Source organism: Embiotoca jacksoni, unplaced genomic scaffold (assembly GCF_022577435.1).
Source record: "Embiotoca jacksoni isolate LCO1_2020_lvr unplaced genomic scaffold, fEmbJac1.0.p SCAF_1, whole genome shotgun sequence".
In the NCBI taxonomy this organism is placed as follows: Eukaryota; Metazoa; Chordata; class Actinopteri; family Embiotocidae; genus Embiotoca; species Embiotoca jacksoni.
Genome location: NW_027185229.1, coordinates 26,379,724 through 26,400,650, shown reverse-complemented (window position 1 = coordinate 26,400,650; position 20,927 = coordinate 26,379,724). Strand labels below are relative to the sequence as shown.

Below are 20,927 nucleotides of genomic sequence, written 5' to 3'. Positions count from 1 at the left end.
GACAAAAACAATGTATGAGAAGTTGAATGGGAGTCTATGGAGGATTTTTGGAGCCGGCCACCTGGTGGCACTCGGTGGTATTGCAGCTGAAGGCACTTCTGCATTGACCTCATTTTTCAGAGCCGGAAGCTACGAACACTTTTATATCCAGTCGGTGGTTCTCCCGTACTTTCGGCAAGGTTATTGACCTTTTCCTACGAGGACACTTTTTACAGTAGTCAAGGACTTGATGTGTTGTCTCAGGAGGAACTATAGACCGGATGTAAAAGTGGACGTAGCTTCTGGGTAGCTTCTAGATTCCCATTCGTCTCCAATGAAATACAAAGTCGAGAAATTTTTTCCACCGGTCATTTTTGAGTTGGTTAGCTAAAGTCACTCCCTTGTAATAGTTTTGTGACGATCCATCTGAAAATAATACCATCGTTAATGGTCTGTTTGATTGACAGGCCTGCAGTGCAGTCAGGTTACGGCTGTCGGGATTTACAATCTGACGGAGTCGGATCCCAAAGGCGTCCAAATATGGTCACTCGCGGCCCAAAATCCAAACTCGAGGCTTCGTTTGCAAACCAATGAGTGACATCACTGTTGGTTGCCGCCTGGGAGGAACTAGATGTTTGAGTGACACGCAGCGAATGAAAAACTAGACTGGAAACTCCACAATTGTCTCCAAAAAGACAATCCGAGCGTTTCATAGTTATTTATCCGTTGTCCTCGTCAGGCTATCTACGCACTTTGTCTTAAAGTAGTTTCCTCCTCGCTTCTAGATATTGATTGTGGCCCGACGACGCCGATTGGTCAAACAAACCGGCTTTTTTTTTTATTTATTTTTTTATTCTGGCACCGAAAAAAAAGGATCGAGGAACAAAATTTTCAGTCGAAAAGGTTGCAGGCCGCCTGGGAAACGGTTTCTGAGTCATGTTCTTGTTCAGCTGCTGCTTGTATTTCCACCAAACTGTAGGCGTCGGCTTCAGCAGCTCTTCTGTTTTCTCGGAGCAGTTCACACCCCTGAAATCTGTGATTTCCTGCGGAGTCAGCAGAGACTCCCTCCCTCGGGATGTTTTGAGAAATCTGATGCGGCTCGGCTCGGCTCGGCTCGGAGGCTCACCTGCGATCCTCGAGGGAGTCGATGCTTTGTGCTTTTCTGCCGGAGCCCAAAACCTGATGAAACCTGATGTGTCGTGGTGTTTCGGGGCGAGCGGCCCGCTCGTCGAAGGGTTCGAGCTGGGAGAACGACGGCCGGCGAGCCTGCTTCTTCTGGACGGGAATCGGATCAGCGTTTCACATTTTTCTTAAAGTGTGGACTTCCATGCGTTTTAAAGAACAGGCAATTAACAATTAAGAGGTTTTTTTGGGGGGGTTTTTTGTGTACCATGTGCCAATTGGACGGTTGACGGGCAAGCGATGGTAAATGGGAATCAATTTTGCAGTCCACAGTCCAGCTCACTGTATCCATGGCAACATGCATGCATCCTGTTTCTTGTGAAACTTCCCATCTGTTCACATGAGTGAAGACTTTTAACCTTTACGTGACCCCTGCCCCTCCCCCCACCAGATCCCCTCCCACCATACCCAAAAAAACACCCCATAAAACACATGACCTTTTCTCAACATTATGAAATATGTTCTCCAATTTAAAAAAAAATTTTTTTTTTGGAGAGGTTGGAGGTCTCTCTCGTTTCTTTTTTTTTTTATAATTAAATTTGTGCACGTTTCCAGGGCGGTATTTGTGATTCTGTTTTTTCATCCCTTCTTTTATTACGACCACTAAACCGCAGGAGCGTGATGATTTTTTTTTTTTTAACCGCTGCAAAAGAAAAAAAAAAACAACAACACAAAAACGTACCGTGATGGCCTTCGGCGTTCTTCATTTTTTGAACTGAACCTTGAAAAACATTGCGAGCGTCGTCCACAGCTACGCCCTCTCATTTCCTCGTGAAACTAAAAACTATATATATATATATATATATATATATATATATATATATTAATTTTTTCCCCCCCCATTCAGCTACGCCAAAGAGCATCAAACAAGATGGAGGGAAAACTCAACGGTCTTCACGGGTTCTCGATGATGAGACTCGGGAAGAAGGAACGAAGGATTTAAAGGACGTTACGCGGCAGTTTGGTGTCATTTTACTAATTACTACTCCGCGCTAAAGAAAAATGCCTGAAGGCTTCAGAGAGACAAGACAGACTGTTTTCTTTTTTTGTGTTTTTTTTTTTTAGAGACGAGCTCTTCGTTTCCTCTCGACAGAACAGAAACCGGCGTCGTCTCGGCTGAACGTCGGATCGGATCTTCTATCGGGCGGGAGGTCGGATGTGAACCGTTTTTTGTTTTGTTTTTAAATGACGGCTCTGTTGGCGGCAAACAGGAAGCCAGACTGCGGCAAGCGGAGGTCAGGGTCCTTCCCCTCCCCCCCTCCTTCCCCCTCCTCCACCCCCCTACCCCACCACACCGCACCCCCCTCCGAGCGTCGCTTTTGAGGCGAGACCATTTCCAAGCTGCTCGGCGCTGCAGCCGGCGCTGCGGCTCGGCTCTTTGTGTGTTGGGGGGGCGGGTGGGGGGGAGGGGAGGGGGGAGGGAGGGGAGCTCAGCAGGCGAAGAGAAAAACAGCCGGAAGAGAAACCTCCACGACTGCTAGCTCTCCATTTTGGAAAGGTTACGTCATCGCAGATATTCTAATCTTCAATATGGCTGCAGCGTGTAATTACTCCGCTTTATTTACCTTGCGCGCACACAGTCCCGAACCGTCAAGCCAATAAACCGGTCTGAGGGAGGAAGTCGGGCTTGTTGGGTTTTTTTTGTGTTTTTTTTTAATGTCTTCAGTGTCGACAGAGCGGAGAAGGAAAGCTATTTAAAGTGTCGGCCTACAGAGAGAGGAAGCGTTTTTCTTTTTTCTTTCTTCTTTCTTCTTTCTTTTTTTTCTTCTTCTGCCGGCAGCAGAATTACAACAATCTCTTCTGCTTGCGAGGAGATCCGAAACGAAAAGAGGAAGAAAGAACAAACCGGTTCCTCTGCTCGTTAAAAACATGGCTGCTTTCGCATGGGGGGGGGAGAAAGAAAAAAAACAATAACAAACAACAAAAACATAAAATGTCCCGCCTGTGCAAACAACAACACCGTTTTGTGTTTTGGCAGCAAGCAGCGAGGGGAAAAAAAACAGAAGTGAGAAACAGAGCGGATGCGGAGGCCGATGACGTCGTCCGATGACGTCGTCCGATGACGTCGTCCGATGACGTCGTCCGATGACATCGTCCGACCGGACACGTCGAACGCAACCAGACTTTTTTTTTTGATGTTTAACATGTTCTGGCAGCAAAGACCCGAAGAAGCAGCCGACAAAAAGATCGTCAGTCTATTTTTTATTTTTTATTTTTTTAATTGAAACGGCAGCGGGCGATTTAAAAAAAAAAAAAAAAAAAAAAAAAAAACTGCTAACTTAACGATCGCTTTCACATTAATCAGCGTTTCAATTAGCGGCCCGTGCTTGCGGCGTGCATCTAGAGATCTGTCGGTCCAGCGGTCATGACTGTTAACGTCTCAAACCCTGATTGGATTCGATAATCACCGTTGACATTTTTGTGCAAACACGGAGCTTCGGGCTAAAATTTCTCTCGACTGGAAGCTTTCTGCGCTGTTAATCTGAGAGACCTTTTTTCTTTCTTTTTTTTTTAATTCCTTCAACGTTAGAAAATGAGCATATTTATGATCGTATTTAAGAGCGGGAATGTGCGAGAGATTTAATGTGCAGCAGAGTGCAAACACCCCCCACCCCGCCCCACCACCACAACCACCCCCCCCCCCCACCAAAAGAAAAAAACAATCATAGACAGATGGTAAAAAAAAAAACAGACGGGAGGCAAAACACCTGGGATGAATTACAATGATTATATATAACAATCTCTCTGCAGCTAGTTTTTTTTGTTTTGTTTTGTTTTTTTATTTCTGGAGAATTTGAATTTTTGTTAAAGGCGTCTTGTTTGTTTTTTTTAACAGCTGCGGTCTCGAGGGAAGAGGAGCTTCTTGTCAAACCAAAAAAAAAAACTGGACCGGAAACGGTGGCAGCAGAACTGAAAGGTCCAGGAGTTGCTTTACAGCCCCTCAGCTGGGGTGGGGTGGGGGGACGCGACCTTTGACCCCTTCCTCTCTCCCTCTTTGCCTTTTCGCCCGGTTTTTGACCCACTTTACCGTCAACTTTTACTGTTCACGTCATTGATTTATACGTGCGAACCACCTTGAATTCCCCCAAAAGGTGTGAATGAATCTTATCTTGGAGCTGTGGAAAAATTCACATGTATTTCAAGGGAAAAACTCTTCTCCCTTCCTCCGCTGGAAATGTTTGGTATTCTTTAAAAAAAAAAAATAACAGTAATAATAAAAAAAATAAAAAATAAATGACTTCAGATATTTCGGCTGCACTCTTCAGAGCGAGTGCAACTCAACTGAGATTTTTTTTTTTTTCCGTCGAAGTCGTCGGAGCGGGAAATAATCACACTGCCCTGAAAAAACAGTCACATCCTGGAAGTCTCTGCCGGTTGCCTGGCAACTGCTCAGAGCTTAAAAAAAATAAATAAAAAAAATAAAAAAAAGAAGAAAATGCCGGTTACTAAACGCCTCATAAAACGGCGATTTTTTTTTTTTTTTTTTTTACAGATTAGACAAATAAGATAAAACGTTGTTATTGCTGGGTGGAGCCGGGCTAGCTGTTTCCCTTTGTTTCCAGTCTCTATGCTAAGCTAAGCTAGCCTGCAGCTTTTCTATCAGTCTTTTCATCCAACTCTGTGCAAGAAATTAAATATGCTTTGAACTTTACATCTAATACAAAGACACAGGATTAGAATTTGCATTTTTATCTTCCAGAATTTGACTTTGTGGATCTTTCGGGTCTAAACACTTTTTAAGACGTCTGAGCTAAACTTTTTTTTTTTTTTTTTTACCAGATATCATCACCTTTTATTTATTTTTTTAAAGCATTTTTTTTCCTGTCTCCATCGTCGACCATGATGACAGCAGATCTCCATCTGTCTGTGAAGTTCATGGCGGTTGGTGGCATCCCCGGTGTCAGACGAGCCTGCAGTGATTTTCTTTCCTCCGCGGCGTCTGTAATGTCGTTAAACTGCTTTTTTTTTTTTTTGCAGACTCGGCACATACACAGAGCCTCGCTGCTGACACACAACACCATCAATGATTCAAGACCGAAACAGCAGCAGACGGGCTGATTTTCATCTGCCTGTCTGCTGCTGTTCTGGTCTTGAATCATTGATCATTGATGAGATTTGGAGACTTAAATCTGACATTTGTTTAAAATCGCTGTGCTCCACTGAAGGATTTGGAGGTAACTTCAGGTTTAACTCGGGTGGGTGGAGGAGGGTGGGGGTGGGGCTTACATCGCCATGGTAACTTGTGCTTGCAGACCCAACATTGCGTTTTAGATAACACATGGAAAATGTATGGATTTTGATATGAAATATAGATTCAATCTCATTGTTGTTGGTGTTTTTTTTTGTTGTTGTTTTTTTTTACTGATATCATCGTTTAGCAGAGACCTATTTTTATTTTTTTTTATTCGTTATTTGCCGTAGTCTGTTTTGACACCGCCGAAGCTGCAGCTGAGAAAATACGGCGAAAGTTTTCATACAGGCCTCAGGAAAACACATTAAATTGATGGAATATAATTATAGTCGGATTTACTCTAATGACAGGGCGGTGATATTAGAGGCCTTTTAATTTATGCATTCACACGGTTGGTGATTTTTTTGGGGGGCCAGCTGTCCTTCCTGCATTTAGCAGCTGCAGCAGTGCAGGTTTTTTTTGTCGGGGAGGAGGGGGGGGGGAATTATGTGGTTGACTTCTTCATATTTGTCTTGTATATTTTGCTCTCTTGTTTGCGTTTGGTCAGATGTTGCAAACTCCGCCCCCTTTTAATGCGAACGCGGTCACAGCTTATCGAGTTCATAACCACATTCATGTGACTGCTTAAGCGCGATTCCTCTTTGTTAGGTTTCGTTAAGAAACAGATAACGGAAAGATACTCCGGATACGTTGAACCCGTCGGGTCTCGGTCGCCCGGTTTTAACATTGATTGATTTGTTTTTAATACAGAATAATGCGCGTCGGGCTTTGAATTAAACAGCTGGTGCGACAGCTCGTTTACGCCTCCTGGACCTGTTGAATAAAACGCATGAAGTAGCCGGCGCTGAATTTGTGACTCTGTGGCTGCTGGATGTTCCTCTTTCTTCCGCCGCTGCTCACTGACTGACTTTATCAGAACTTCCTGCTGCTGGTAACACGAGACTAAACCCGACAGGGACTCTGCAATAAAACCAAAACCAGCTCCGGTGAGCTTAAGAACGATCCGACCCATCGCTCGTGAAAATATTTGGTTTTCTTTCCCGAAGAACATCTGGATTTAGTAAACAGACATCTTTTATTTTGTGTTTGGATACAAAGGAACTTTGTAAAAGATTAAAGCACGATGACGCCAACGAGTTGCGGTGGTTTGTAAACAGACCAGCTCCAGTTGCACTGGTTCAACTGGTTCAACTGGGTTCTACTGGGTTCTACTGGTCCAGGTCCAGGAGGTTTGGAGGTTCTTCGGGTTCTGCTGGCTCCGCCTCCTGACTGGTCTCCTGCAGGAAGGAGAGGGAAAGGATCAAAGGATACGAATACGAATGTCTTGACGGGATAACGTGGTGAATAGATCGCATTGTATTTTTCAAAAGGTCAAAGGGTCAAAGGTCAACTTCAGTCGACAACACCGGGGAGATTGCGACCTTTTTTTTTTTTTTTTCACATTTGGTCGGGTGTTGAATCATCTTAAAACCGTGCGGTCGGGTGTGAAGGTCTTTTGGCTTCCCGAGAAGCTTTTAAAATCTTTTTTTTTTTTTACTCCGACCCACCGGACCCGAACCGAAACATCCCCGAACGGCAGGAGGGGGAGGCGGCTCGCGCCCCCCCGATCGGTCGACTCACCCCGAACGGCTCGGCGAACACCCTGGAGCCGCTGTACAGCGGGTTGGGGATGGAGACCAGAGCCGGTTTGCGCCGTCCGCCCGACGCGCCGTCCTCGTCCTCGTTCTGTCGCCGTGGAAACGACAGGAAGGGAACCGTCAGCGCGACGAAAACAGTAAACGGTGACGCGGCGGCGGGAAATGCTGGGTTTTGGTGTGCGAGCTGCGCCGACGGCGTCTGGACTTGATGTGTGTTTGTTTGTTTGTTTGTTTGTTTGTTTGTGTGTTTGTTTGTGTGTCTCACTCTGAAGTAGTGGAAGCGGAAGGCGTCGGTCTTGTGTTTGAAGATGTAGTAGCCGAGCGCAGCCAGCAAGCACGCCAGCAGCAAAGACACCAAGATGGCCGATACCGTGCCGCTCCAGTGGGTGGTGCTTCGGGTGGTGTTGTGGGAAATCTGGAGAGGACAGGCGGGACAAAACACACGATAATCACAGTATGAGGACAACATCGCTGTAAAAAAAAACAAAAAACCTTGTGATCTTGAGCGTCACTCGCACACTCCTCTCTGTCCGGCTACAATTACCACGGCAACTGCTACCCTATCTAATGTCGCCATGGAGACGTGACTCTCGGTGCTCGGTCATCAGCAGCAGATTTTTATTTCCCCGGAGGACGATAAAAATCAACTGATGGGATTAAAATGAATAATCAATGTCAAACATTCGAAGGACGGACAGAACCGATCCCCTCGGTCGTCTTCACGTGTCCCTGTCTGACCCCGGCAGACATCTTGTCTTTAAAAACAAGATGGCCAATAAAGTTTTTTGACGTTTTAGTAGTTTATGTGAAGATTTTAGTTTTTGTGAAGGTAATAATTGTCTCCCCAAAAAAAAAAAAAAATCCAAATATCCAGAATAAAATGAAATCTTATATTCAGACTCGTGTGATCCTAATTATTTAGTTTTCTTCGGGCCGTCCCACTGCAGCAATTTTATATTTACTGTATGTAAATACAGTCTGTGTTTCTGGAGGATAAAACAACCCTGATTATCAAAGTTATCTCCGCTTGTTCTCCGACAGATTTAAAACAGGAAATGGATGCATGCACCTCAGTGCCGCCGTAGTTTTGCCTCTGAACTGTTGTTTTTGTGACGCTGGATTTTCTTTTTGTTTTTTTTGGACCGAACCGAAAGCTGTGATTTCAGGCGACCTCGTGTAGATGTGTGATAACCTGAAGATGCTCAGGAGGAGGAGACATTAAAACCGCAGCCTGTTTCTGGTTTAATCCCCGAGGCTCCGCGGCGTCTCCGCTCTGACACTCGGGGATGTATGCTGAAAATAAAACTGCCTTTGATAAAGATTCAGGAGATATTTGGGAATCTGTAGCTGTTTACGCCGACAGGCAGCGACGTTCAGCCTGTCGAACTTGTTCCTGCTGAATTTGATCAGGACATTTCTTTCCTAAAAAATAAATTAAAATAATAAAATAATAATGAAATTGTGCTTTTCAATACCTACATGTTGTTGTGAAATGTTGACCAGTGAACTGCTGCTTTCCCGGGACTAATGTCTGGGAACTAATGGTTCCACTTTTGTTGTCTGCGTTTTAAAGCCTTCTGAAGAATCAGATTTTTTCAGCTTTCAAAAAGTGACAACATGCGTATTTTTTTTTGCGTGTCGCAATATAATATATTGACGAATTTAACAACAATTTCAAAGGTTCACCTCAGATTCCCGCTGTATGTCTTTGTCTCTTTAAATGCGTCATAAGACCAAGACATCGTCATTAGTCCCTCTGATGTAGGATCCGTTCTGTATCTCCATCTTGTTGTGTCGGAGCTCATTAAACAGAAGCAAAACAAACGCGTTTGCTGCTGCAGATTTTTTTTTGAAATAGCGGTCGTAAAATGTTGTGAACATTTCTGAAGCTTCACAAAGTCTTAACCCTTCAGCAGAGACTTTTTTTTTTTTTTTTCTAGGGGGTAAAACCGTCACCAGGAACTTCATTTAGATCCTGATTCACGTGATGAAAGAGTTAAAGAACTCTTCAAAAGGTTCCCCAAGAAAAGTTCCTGCAGTGGAGACGTGACTTTTAGTCTCTTTGGTCAAATCATCAAAGAAACTAAAAAGACCCGTTTTCACAATCCTGTTGTGAAACATGAGCGGCTGGCTCGTGAACTAAATTTAGTTCAGTTCACTTTTATTTATGTGGCGCGAAAAAAAAAAGGTCTTTACAACGAAACCTTAGAGGCCTACAGAGAGGAACTCAACAATTCAACAATTCCCACGTGAGTGACAGCTGGGAAGAAGAAGAAGAAGAAGAAGAAGAAGAAGAAGAAGAAGAAGAAGAAGAAGAAGAAGAAGAAGAAGAAGAAAGAAAAAAAAGTCCTTTTAACAGGAAGGAAAAAAAACCTCGAACACAACCAGACGTCGTGGTGGTGGGCGGCCATCTGTCTCAACCAGATGGGGTGAGGGGAGAGAGAAAAGAGCAGCATAGAAAGAGAGAGAGAGACAATAAGCTATTGTTGTCGCAGAGCAGAAACAGGCTGCTTCAGAGTCAGAGGTGGCGCAAGATGTGCAGTCGTGACAAAAGAGATTGTTTAAATATTTACCGCTCCATAATGTTTACGTACAAACACGTTTGTTTATTGTTGTTGTTTTTGTCGTCTGAAGAAGGGTGAGTGCTCGGTGTGCCGGCGTTATACTGCATTACGTTAAAATATCAGCACTTTTTTTTTTTTAACTAATATGCACTAAAATGATAAAGTAGAATTTATATTTTCACTCTTTTTTTTTTTTTACTTTACTTTAGAGGCTTTTTGCAGCTTTTATTTAACCGCGCTGATGTAAACAGTTTATTTTGAAGAAATCACGGCCGACCAAGGACACTTCTTAAAAAGATTAAATAATCAGGGATTTGACAAGATTCTGATTTGATCAGTGGATTCATATGAAAGGAAATTCTATTGAACCTCCTTATTATCCTATGAAATTGGTTTTGGGAACGTCAAAGAAAAAACGATTACGTTCACGTAGATTAAATTGTAAAAGCTCACGTCCTCTGTATTCGTTTAAATGTACTGATGCCACGGCAGTGGGATAATTGAATTATTTATTCACCACGCCTTGTTGTTTTTCCACCGCCTGTTTGAGCTGCACTTCACTTTATTCATTTTTGTTTCCACCGTGATGTCACGGCCAAAAAACATAATCTTTACTGTCACGCTTTAAAAACCCTGAACGAGATCCACAAATCGGAGATCAAAGTGTGCGAAGCCGACTCGGCCCGCCGTCGGTCGGTGGAGAAGTTCATGTGAGGTGAGCACTGAACATTGGGCACTTCAGGAGGAGGGGGTGAAATTAATAATTGTTATTTAGCCAGAGGTTTTATAATATTCTACTCTAATCTAGACTTCATCATTTCTGCGGTACATCATGAATATTGATCAGATCTCTGATGTTATCTGAATAGAAATGCAGCAGATTGAATCTTCATTTCCTGAAAACTGTTCCAAAAAACTAAACACAGCCATCTGCTCTCTGCCGCAGCCGCCCGGCAACAACAGACACCGAAGCCTATCAGGAGACGCTGCAGACCACTGAGAGGGAAGGTCGCCCGCGGCGCCACTTGGTGGCTGCGGACAGAACTGCAGCGGTTCACGATAAAGTTTTTCTATCTGTGCAACAAAATTTCACTGGTTTACTGTTGACGACTTAACGTGCATTTGGGGATTTTGATATCATTTATATACAAAAGATTTGGTGAATCGAAGTAAAAAATGTTAACAGCCAAGGCTCTGCATGGTTTGCGATGTTGCCTCTACTTCCCTATCGTACTTACGTCAGATCCTACAAACGCAAACAGTCGTCTGTTCATTAGCCGCTGTTGCTCAGACCTTCGCAAAAGTTATTTTAGCGGGTTTTGGTGGTTCGTAGTTTTCATCGGGTGCATGTGTCAATGAGGGAAAGACAAAGAGATCTGCAATCCCAGTAGTAACTTCTGGATGTTGACCAATCAGAAAAGAGAGGGCTCATTAGGGGGAGGTCCTTAAAAAAGACAAAAACACCCATTTCAGAGGCAATAAAAATGGAGGGTCTGCGTAGAACAACAGTATGAGATGAATAAGGAAGTCTTTTCAACCTTAAATCATGCAAAGATATTCCAGCACCAAAAGGACACATTTTTTTCTCCTTTTTTTTTCCTGTAGGGATTTTATGTTTCTTATCATGCATTTGGTGAAGAGCAAAGGAATCAAAGAATGATACCTAACACCTGCCTGTCTGCGTGATGCAGTAAAAGGCTTCTGATGAAAGGACTGGTCCTGCAGGTTTTTGGACGACATGCGTGGAATTCATACAAAGATTTTTTTTTTTGGACGATGACTTTTTTTTAATTTTTTATTACAACATACTATACTAACACTGAAAAAAAAAGTCAAACTATAGCATGTCGTCCAAAATATGGAAAAAAAGTCATATTATAGCATGTCGTCCAAAATATGATAAAAAAAGTCAAACTATAACATGTCGTCATAAATATGATAAAAAAAAGTCAAACTATAACATGTCGTCCAAAATATGATAAAAAAGTCAAACTATAGCATGTCGTCCAAAATATGGAAAAAAAGTCATATTATAGCATGTCATCCAAAATATGATAAAAAAGTCAAACTATAGCATGTCGTCCAAAATATGGAAAAAAAGTCATATTATACATGTCGTCATAAATATGATAAAAAAAAAGTCAAACTATAACATGTCGTCTAAAATATGATAAAAAAAAGTCATATAGCATGTCGTCCAAAATATGATAAAAAAAAAGTCATATTATAGCATGTCGTCCAAAATATGATAAAAAAGTCATATTATAGCATGTCGTCCAAAATATGGAAAAAAAAGTCTAACTATAGCATGTCGTCCAAAATATTTAAAAAAAAGTCATATTATAGCATGTCGTCCAAAATATGATAAAAAAGTCATATTATAGCATGTCGTCCAAAATATGATAAAAAGTCATATCATCCAAAATATGATAAAACCGTCATTAATCCTGAAACGTAACCTTTGTCTTTGATTCAAACATTAAAAGCTAGCTAATTAAAAGTCACATTAACTTTACATCCAAGAACCTGATGATGTTCTATTAACTTAACTTTTAATAACTGTTTGAACGCCGTCTAAATGTCCATAGTTACAGCTGTTGTATTTGCTGCCGCTTCTCTAATTCTCAGTAGATTGTAAATTCATTTAGACCATAAATCTGCCTCTCCTCAAAAAAAAATTCACACAAGGATAACATTACTCCGTGCGGGATGCTCGTCAGTAATGGTCGTTCAGCAGTTTTGCCGGTTCGGGGGGCACGGCTGCGATCGTCAGCGGCTCGGTGTTCAATCATCGTCACTCACCGGTGGGGGAGGTGCTCTCAGCGGGCCCTCGATGACGTGGATGATCCCGTTGACCGCCGGAATGTCCCACTCCAGCAGCAGCCGCTTGTTCACCAGTTTAGAGCTCTGAAGTCATCATACAAATAACGCCGACATCGTAAATCAACAAGACATTTTCCCTCCTTATTTGGCATCTCAAAGCAGTTTATAAACATTTGGTAAATGGTTTGTATATTTTTTTTTTCGTAAACAGACCTAAGTGTTTATTATTGTATTTATTAACGACTATAAATCCTCCCGTGGACACACGTAAGTGGATGCTGGTGAATAAACAAATAGAAAAAATAATATCAAAACACCACCAGGTGTTTCATGCGCCGGGTACTCAATGTTTTTGCACGGCGCCTAAATTACGATGACACTTCTTCGCCGCTCCGGAGAAGTTTCAATAATAAACGCCACGACAGGAGAAGAGAAAACCTCTGGTAGGAGTTGACCCGCTGCAGTAACATCCGTAGAAGTTTTGCACATTTCGAGAGGACGTCTGGTTGAATGTGTTGTTACAGATAATGGTTCAAATGTGTGTGAAAATTCATAATTTTTAGTCAAATGGAATCACATTTTCTTGGATGGTTTGGTCGTGTTGCCATAAACATCGTTTTTTTTTCTTTTAATGTTTATGTTTGGATCAATGGACCGGGTGGGATGCGTTCGTGTGCGTGTCCTCTGACCTCATTGTTGCCTTCGGTAACAGTCAGGTTGAACCCGAGTCTTGATGCGATGACTTCCTGGTGTCTCAGATCCTTAAATGGTCGTCTGCTGTGATTGGCTGAGATGTGATACTCCAGATCTCTTCCAGACAAAGTCTAATCACAAACGCAGAACAGAAACTGACTGCATTTCACTCACAGCTCCGTCACTTAGAACCCGCTGGTGGTTTGATTTCATTCATTCAGGTCTAAATATATATATAAAAACTTTTTTTTTTTTTTTAGGAACAATTAAGTAAGAAAGATCCAAGCATATGGGTGTTGCATGCTGCAGTAAAACGTTCGCTTAATGCTGAAAAGGCTTCAACTTTACAATTACACAATAATACGGGGTTAATAAAACAATATTATAAATACTAGTGTACTCTACAGGCTTCAGTTTCAACTGAACTGTCGGTCACATATTCTAAAGCCTTGAGTTTGAGCTAAAAATATTGATAAATAAAAAACACGTATTACTAATTGCAGTATTTCTGTTTTGCATTAATGGGTCAAATAATATGTTTTACAAACTGCTATATTACAGGAAACTGCTGTATTTTATAAGGGATTGTAATCACAGTAATAATAACAGTGAATTTCACATTAACAATCCCGCTGCAACTACCACTTGAAGACTAATGAATTTATTAAATAAAAATATTTTGTATGAGTTACTTGAACAGCTGTATGCCACATTTTTAAAAAATAAAAATAAATATATATATACGTATTAACTTTGTGACTCAGGCCTGTAGTCTCAAATTCACCAACCAATTGATCCAACATGATTTGTGGAGTTCCTCAAGGCTCAATCTTTGGGCCTCCTTTGTTTTAATCTTTCACCTTCAGTGCTTTCATGTTTTCATTTCTGTTATAAATTTCTGTTTTTCCTCTTATATTTTAAATGTTTCTTTTTTTTAATACTATGTAAAGCCTTTTCAGTTACATATTAGTATTTTTAAAAATCTGCTTTTATTGTTTTGAATAGATTCAATATCATCTTCTCATTAAAGCGTTTAGTTAGTAGCTGATGTTTAAGTTAATTCACAGATTGTTTTTTATATTTTTTTAGGCCATTGTTTTATAATTTTAATGAATTTAGGAAGAAATTATTGACGGGTTTTGGGTTGTGCTCACCTGGTTTTGGCCGAAGCCGGCGTTATGAGGTACAAACAACGTGACTTCAGATCTCCTGTCAGACAGAAATTCAACGAGCTGCTGGCCCTTCGAGGACGAGCCGCTGTAGTCCAACAGCAACTAGAGAGAGAGAGGACGTTGAAATATTTGGATTCAATTATCCTCCCGAAGTGACATTCGTGATGTCTGATCAACAATATGAAGGTTCTTTGATGAACTACTGTATATTTATTCATTTCACTCATGTAGGCATGGTTTGTATTTTTTGATCTATTATATCGTCTGATTTGTTTTTGTCAAATTTGACTGATTAACACCTAAAATAAGTTTGTTAAAGTCAGTGTTTATAATTGAAAAATCGCAAAATTTTGGCACTTCTCCCTCAAAAAAGATATAGATAGATGATAGATAGTTACTTTATTAATCCCCAAGGGGAAATCCTTTTGCTACAGCAGCATTTATAGATGCAGGAAAGAAATAAAATAACAGTAAAAAATATTAAATATAAAAATATTTTTTACTGTTATTTTATTTCTTGCCAAATTTGACTCCCTCGTGTTTAATACACAGTCCGTGACAATGTTTATTATAAAGCAGAATTATTCTTACACAACTAAAACAGCTGAGCTGTCGGACTCACCTTGTAAAAGATGGAGAAGTTGCTGTATGTTGCCATGACGCTGGTCAGGATGCCGTTACAGAAGTCTCCGCTTCCAATGTAGCCAACGGGACACGCACACGAAACATCTGCACGCACACGCACACGCACACACACACACACACACACACACACACACACACACACACACACACACACACACACATTAAAATCAGTAGGAATGTTAATAACTTAGATCAAATATAGTTGAAGTGGAAAAAAAATATTTTTCTGTTTTCCGACAAAACAATCAATGCATTATTTAAAAACATAGTGAACCATAATGAAAATAATAGGATTTTTTTTTTTTTAAAGCTGCAGTTTTTTCATTTTTAATGTTTGTTTTTCATCCTGACTTGAAGTTAACAGAAATTTGCCTCATGTTTTCTGCCTTAAAATACGCCGTTTTCCTTGAAACAGAGGTGAAGAGTGCAAAAATTCGACCTGACCTGACCCCCCCCACCCCCTCAATCCTCCCAAAAAGTCACATTCATGGGAAATAAGCCAGATTGAATGGATCCAGTATTATTTAAAGCCAAAACAAACACGCGGGTCATCGATGCTGCTGCGAAGTAAACAACAGACGCTGATCCGGGAACCAAAACCTTGGAGCGATCACACGAACAGGGAGAACGAGTCAGGGTGGACCCGCCTCTGTCCGAACACACACACACACACACGCACATGCACGCACACGCACACGCACACGCACGCTGCCGCAGTACCTCTGAGCCTGTAGCAGTAGGCGTCGTACTTGGTGCTCGGGTCCACGGGCTCCTTGTACATCACCAGGCCCACGTGGTTGTCGCCGCACTTGGCGGAGGGGAAGCGGGTCGGGTACCCCGCCTCCCCCCCCTCCATCCAGCCGGCCACGCACAGATGCATCCCCAGCTGTCAGAACCGGAGCAGAGAGACCGCGGCAGAGTAAATGATCGATCGTAAGTCCCGGCGTGCGCTGCGCCGGTCGGGACAGGTAAAAAAAATTTTTTAGAATTAATGTCTTAAAATGAACTGGAATAAATAGTGAAGTTGGGTGTTTTTTTTTTTTTTTTTTCTGACCGCAGCCACAGAGGTTCAGTTTTCACTCCTGTCTGTTTGGTATTTAACACAACGTTAAAAACTGCTTTGTTTTCTTCCTGACATGAAGCACATGGTAACTAATTTGACAGCTGATCTATGCTTTGTGAATGCAGTCTCTTCGTAACTGTACTGACTATCATGATACCTTTCATATCTCCTGTTGTTTATTGAATTGTATTAGTTCCGATTTGTCCAATAATATTTTCTTGGTCTCACAATAGCTTCACGTAAAATCACTCGGACTTCTTCAACCGTTACTGAAAGTGCGTTCCTGTCGTCCATAAAGAGGACAGAAGACAGATACTGAATGTACCCGAGCAAAAAAATAAATAAATAAATCCTGACCTCGTATTATTACTTCTTTATATATTTCTGTGACTTCTGACAATTCAGCCTCGGTGTGATTCCTTCGGCGGTTAAATATTTCCGTCAGTCTCTGCACTGACTTGCCTTGAAGAGGCGTCTTAACAATCAAAGTGTAATTTAGAGACGAACCCTCGGCGGTGCACGTTGCTCTCGCTCCACCGTTTCCAAAAGTGCTGATTCACTCTCCACTGAAAACGATGGCTTTCATCTGATTAAATGTTTTTTTTTTTTTTTTTTTCTTCTTATAAATATACCGTATTTACACATGAGGTGTGTGTTGACCTGTCTGGTGTCTCCATGGAAACCCTTCAGTGTGCGTGGGTTTACCTGCTGTGCGTCTCCCAGCTGTTTAAAGTTGGCCAGCTTGGCGCCCTCGGCCTGGCAGGCGGCGGCAGCCTGACTGAAGTTCATCATGTACCTCCCCGCCGGAGCGCGCAGGTGGAAAACTCCCGCTGTGTTGGCTGAGACACGACGTTTCTTCAGATTACTCATCCCTGTACTGTTACTGCGCTGTTCGGTACAACAATTCAATCTCCACATATGAAAATGAAATGCAGCGTTGATTTGAGGTTGAGAAAAAAAATAAAAATCTGGCGTTAAAGAATTACCCTCGATTAAAATGGATTGTACCGCAGCTAAAACAAACAAACAAACAAACAAAAAATCCTCTTCTCTGATTGGCTGTCGGGTGTTTGTTTCCATCAAAGTGAATTAAAAACATAATTTTGACCACAAACTGCATTATTAATAGTAAATTCTGCGTTATCTTTACACCCTGATTAATGAGTCGCAGGTGAGAATCACCTCTGGGTATTAACAGCCTCTGAGCTCTTAACGAGCTCCGTGGTTAACGAGCCCTAACGAGCTCCGGGCCTTAATGAGCTCAGCGCTTGTTGACGTTTGTTTGCCATTCCCCGAAAAAAAAAAAAGAAAAAAAAATCACTATTCAAACCCAGAACCAATAAACAACGTCCACATTGCATCACCATGGCAACGCGGATGCTACAAAGGTCACCTGCTGTGGATTCGGTAGTTACCATAGAAACTGCAATGGGAGTAGGGACTGTGGTGCCAACATGGCTCCCGCTCAGCAGAGGCAACGCGTGATTGCGCTGCAGCTGCTGGCTCGTGGCTCCAGAGGTGTTACCATGGTGACAGGCGATAACTGGTGTTACAAGATGGATCTTATGGACGCGTTACACACTCGCGCCTGTTACGGATGTGTTGCCATGGTGATACAAGTTTTCATGGATGTGCCATTATGGAAATAGAAGTCCCATTTGAAGTGTCGGTAACGGTGATCATCACGGATGCGTTACCAATCCATGATGGTAATTTAAGAAAGACAGGTTTGTTACCATGGGAACACAAGTCTTCGCAGATCTGTTACTCTGGTAATGGAAGTGATAATGTGTTACCATGGTAATAAAAGTGAGTACAGACGTGTTACCGTGGTAATGCAGGTCCTTGCAGATGGCCACAGGGTCGCAGCCTCCGTTGTCTTCCAGGCAGCGGTCAACAGGGGGCACCACCGTCTCCAAACACTGGACTCCATTACCCACGTACCCCGGCAGGCACTCGCACTCACGCTCGTTCTGGAGGAAGGTGAAAGCAGGAAATGAATTAACGTATCTATGTGTTGTTGGGCAGTGAAAGTTGGAAAAGAAAGATCAATTCAGTTTTGTCAAGTTTTAGTTGGAGTTTGCTGCAATTTTCTCTGTTCTGGATCTTTATTGAACAAATATTATAAAAATAACACAAGAGGCAAAAGTGTATTTTATAGAAAAGAGATTTGAGATTTTTATTACTCACCGGACCCGTGAACTTGCAGGACGCAAAGTCACTGCAGAGTCCATTCTTCTCTTCAACACACCTGCAGTTCGGGCAGAGAAACAGCAGCCCGATGTCACATCTCAACATCTCACAGGCAAAACTTCAAGGGACTTTGTCCTCAGGAAGAGACAGGCCACACCCACCTGTTGATGGGCTGGCAGGAGTAGCCGTCTCCTTGGTAACCGCTTTGACAGGTGCAGTTGACGAGCAGTCCCGTTTGGTTGCAGTCGGCGCTCTGGTGACAGCCGCCGTTGTACTCGGAGCAGAGGTCCGGCGCTGCAGAGGGTTTTAAATAAACTGTCATGTGATCCGCGGCAAAACGTCACTTCTGGTAACGCATCGTCATATTTACACATCCCTCTCGGTATATGCAGAGCAGAGAGCATTATGGGATTTTTTTTATTTTTTTTATTTTATAACTGGATTACAGTTTAATCAGAATGGATATTATCAACACTTTGATGGCCATTTTGAGAATAATCATTAAAACTGCAGCTGCTTCACAGAGTTTTACAGCAAGTTTCAGCTCATTGTTTAGTTGTTTGTTGTTTAGTTTAGTTCCCCCGCTCTCACAGCAATATTTTCAGCTGCAGATGTTTTCAACAAAAATCTGTAAAAGCCCACTGTTCTCTACCTCTACAGCGGACCGAATGTTTGATACACCTCTCCGAGGAGGGAATAAATATGTGGATTGTGGTGATATTTCAAACCCGCTTTTGCTCTCAATCTTATTCAGGACCCTTTGAAATGGAGGAAGGCACTCGTTGCGCTGTTCGGTGTCACGTCGAACGCCACGCTGAACGTGGACAAAAGAGAAGTGTCGTCGTTGGAAGATGGAGAAGAGCGTTGATGATCCTGTGAACCCAGTTATTATCAGGACGTTTGAGGTCTTTGAGGACTGAGGCCGTCATTCCCGGACGAGGCTGCCGGAGGAAAACTGACTGAACAGATCGCACAAATGGAGGAAAAAGAACCAAAGAAAACTTCAAAAAAACGGACAAAACCTAATCTCAGAGTGCCTGATGGACCTTTATGTCAGTTTCTGAATGAAAGAAGATTTCTTTTTAAAGACAAATACAAAAAGCCAGACTGGAGTTTGACAAAAAATACAGAAGTGGCAACGCTTCTGAGAGAAAAAGCTTTTTGGACAGACGAGACATAATTCGTGTTTTTTGGTGACTCATCAGCTCTAAGAAAAATAAAATCTGTGTTTTAAGGCAAAGAACAACATCCCCACTGAACCAAGGAGGACACTCAGCTGTTTTCCACCATCTGTCACTTAATATCCCGAATGACATCCATAGTTTAATATGTAGTGTTGTTCTTGCCGATCCTGATAAAGAAAAAAAAAAAAAAACAGCAGCACATCATCTGCATACATTGATAACGTCTCCATATTCGTCTCCATCAGCGGTATCCACCTTTAATACTGTTTTGCAATTTTTTTATTTTACTGGACGATCACCCCTGAAATAATTTCAGTCACATGAACTCGAACCACCTGATCACACGTTTCAACGCTAAGGACTAAACTGCAGGTAAAAAGCAGGAAGTTAACGGAGCATCAGAGGAGTCCTTTGTATAAGAAGAGCTGCAGTCCCTTCACCTGCCGACCTGATGTGGGTGTAAACTCTGTCAAATATACGCTTAAAGTCAAGACTTAGTCACTTTATTTCTTCTGAATGAGAGTCTGGAGTTATTTATTTCAGCCACAGCTGGGTCACGCTGATCTAACAAAGTGCTGCTGGCCTTCAGCCAAAAAGGAGTTTTTCCTCCAAGGTCAGACTTTTATACTCAGCTTCCTGTTTCTTGTCTTTTATGATTACAAAGCACTTTGTAATACGTTTTTTTTTTTTTTTTTTTAAAGTTATTATCACTTTATTACATAACCGTTACACCCGGCTCTGGTTAGTCCGATGCCCTTTTATGCCGCCGCTTTTACTTCCTGTAAGAATCACCGTCACCGTGCCGACAGAAAGGCTGCGAGAGATTGACTCACGTGGCTCCGGGCTGCAGGCGGTGCCGTTCCCCTCGAATCCAGGTTTACACTGACAACCGGCACCCGGCACGCAGTCAGCCTGAGCGTCGCACTGCCGGCACTCCTCCGGGATCGAGCCTGGACAAGACGGACAGACGTGAGGATTCATCACAGTGGGAGGAAGGAATGGAGGGAGGGAGGGAGGGGAAAAAAACCCCAGGTAAACAGGCCTTTACAATACTGCTGATGTCAGCAACGTGTTCGAGTATGATGTCAGGTTTGTACGCCAATCGGAGGTACGTCCATTTGTAGAAGGTCAAGAATTCAACAACGAGGTCGAGAAAGCAGCGATGAAGAAACAAAACTCGTTTCTGAAACACTGAAAACAAGAGTCAAATGTTGGAATGACGACTGAAAGCTCTGAAGCGGTTTGAAGTGTTAATTAAAAGAGTTTGAAGTGTCAATAAAAGAAGTTGAAAAATCACTGGAGAGCTGAAATTCATGAAAGACGTGAAAGCAGCTGAACCCTTAAAAACAACACTTAAAACAATACAAGTCTGTTGATCGAGTCCCCGCTGCTTCGACAGCTCATAAATAATCCTTTAATAATTTTTGGTGCTAAGCGCAGCTTACAATGACAACAAAAGGCTTTCTGATTGTAACTGTATGAAAGTTATTATTGTTTCTATGACTTTCAAAACTATTTATTACTGGTAGGAGAACTAACATGTTGAGCTGAAAACTAACTAAGTTTAAGTTTAATTGCACGTTAGTCTTTAATGATTCCC

At 42.1% G+C, this 20,927-nt stretch overlaps 1 protein-coding gene across 3 annotated transcripts in view; it reads right to left on the bottom strand.

The window, feature by feature from the left end:
- Positions 1-5,264: 5,264 nt before the first annotated feature.
- The window catches only part of stab1 (stabilin 1), a 60,838-nt gene continuing 45,175 nt past the window's right edge, over positions 5,265-20,927 (bottom strand). For all 3 annotated transcript variants that reach the window (XM_069150515.1, XM_069150524.1, XM_069150534.1), the window contains 13 exons: positions 20,161-20,277; positions 18,305-18,437; positions 18,141-18,201; positions 17,779-17,923; positions 16,656-16,789; positions 15,608-15,773; positions 14,865-14,971; positions 14,225-14,344; positions 13,067-13,201; positions 12,357-12,461; positions 7,256-7,405; positions 6,974-7,078; positions 5,265-6,630 (listed from right to left, as the gene is read on the bottom strand). In XM_069150515.1, coding sequence (XP_069006616.1) covers positions 6,562-6,630; positions 6,974-7,078; positions 7,256-7,405; positions 12,357-12,461; positions 13,067-13,201; positions 14,225-14,344; positions 14,865-14,971; positions 15,608-15,773; positions 16,656-16,789; positions 17,779-17,923; positions 18,141-18,201; positions 18,305-18,437; positions 20,161-20,277 — 1,547 coding nt within the window. In that variant the 3' untranslated portion in view covers positions 5,265-6,561. The remainder of the gene's footprint in view (positions 6,631-6,973; positions 7,079-7,255; positions 7,406-12,356; positions 12,462-13,066; positions 13,202-14,224; positions 14,345-14,864; positions 14,972-15,607; positions 15,774-16,655; positions 16,790-17,778; positions 17,924-18,140; positions 18,202-18,304; positions 18,438-20,160; positions 20,278-20,927) is intronic.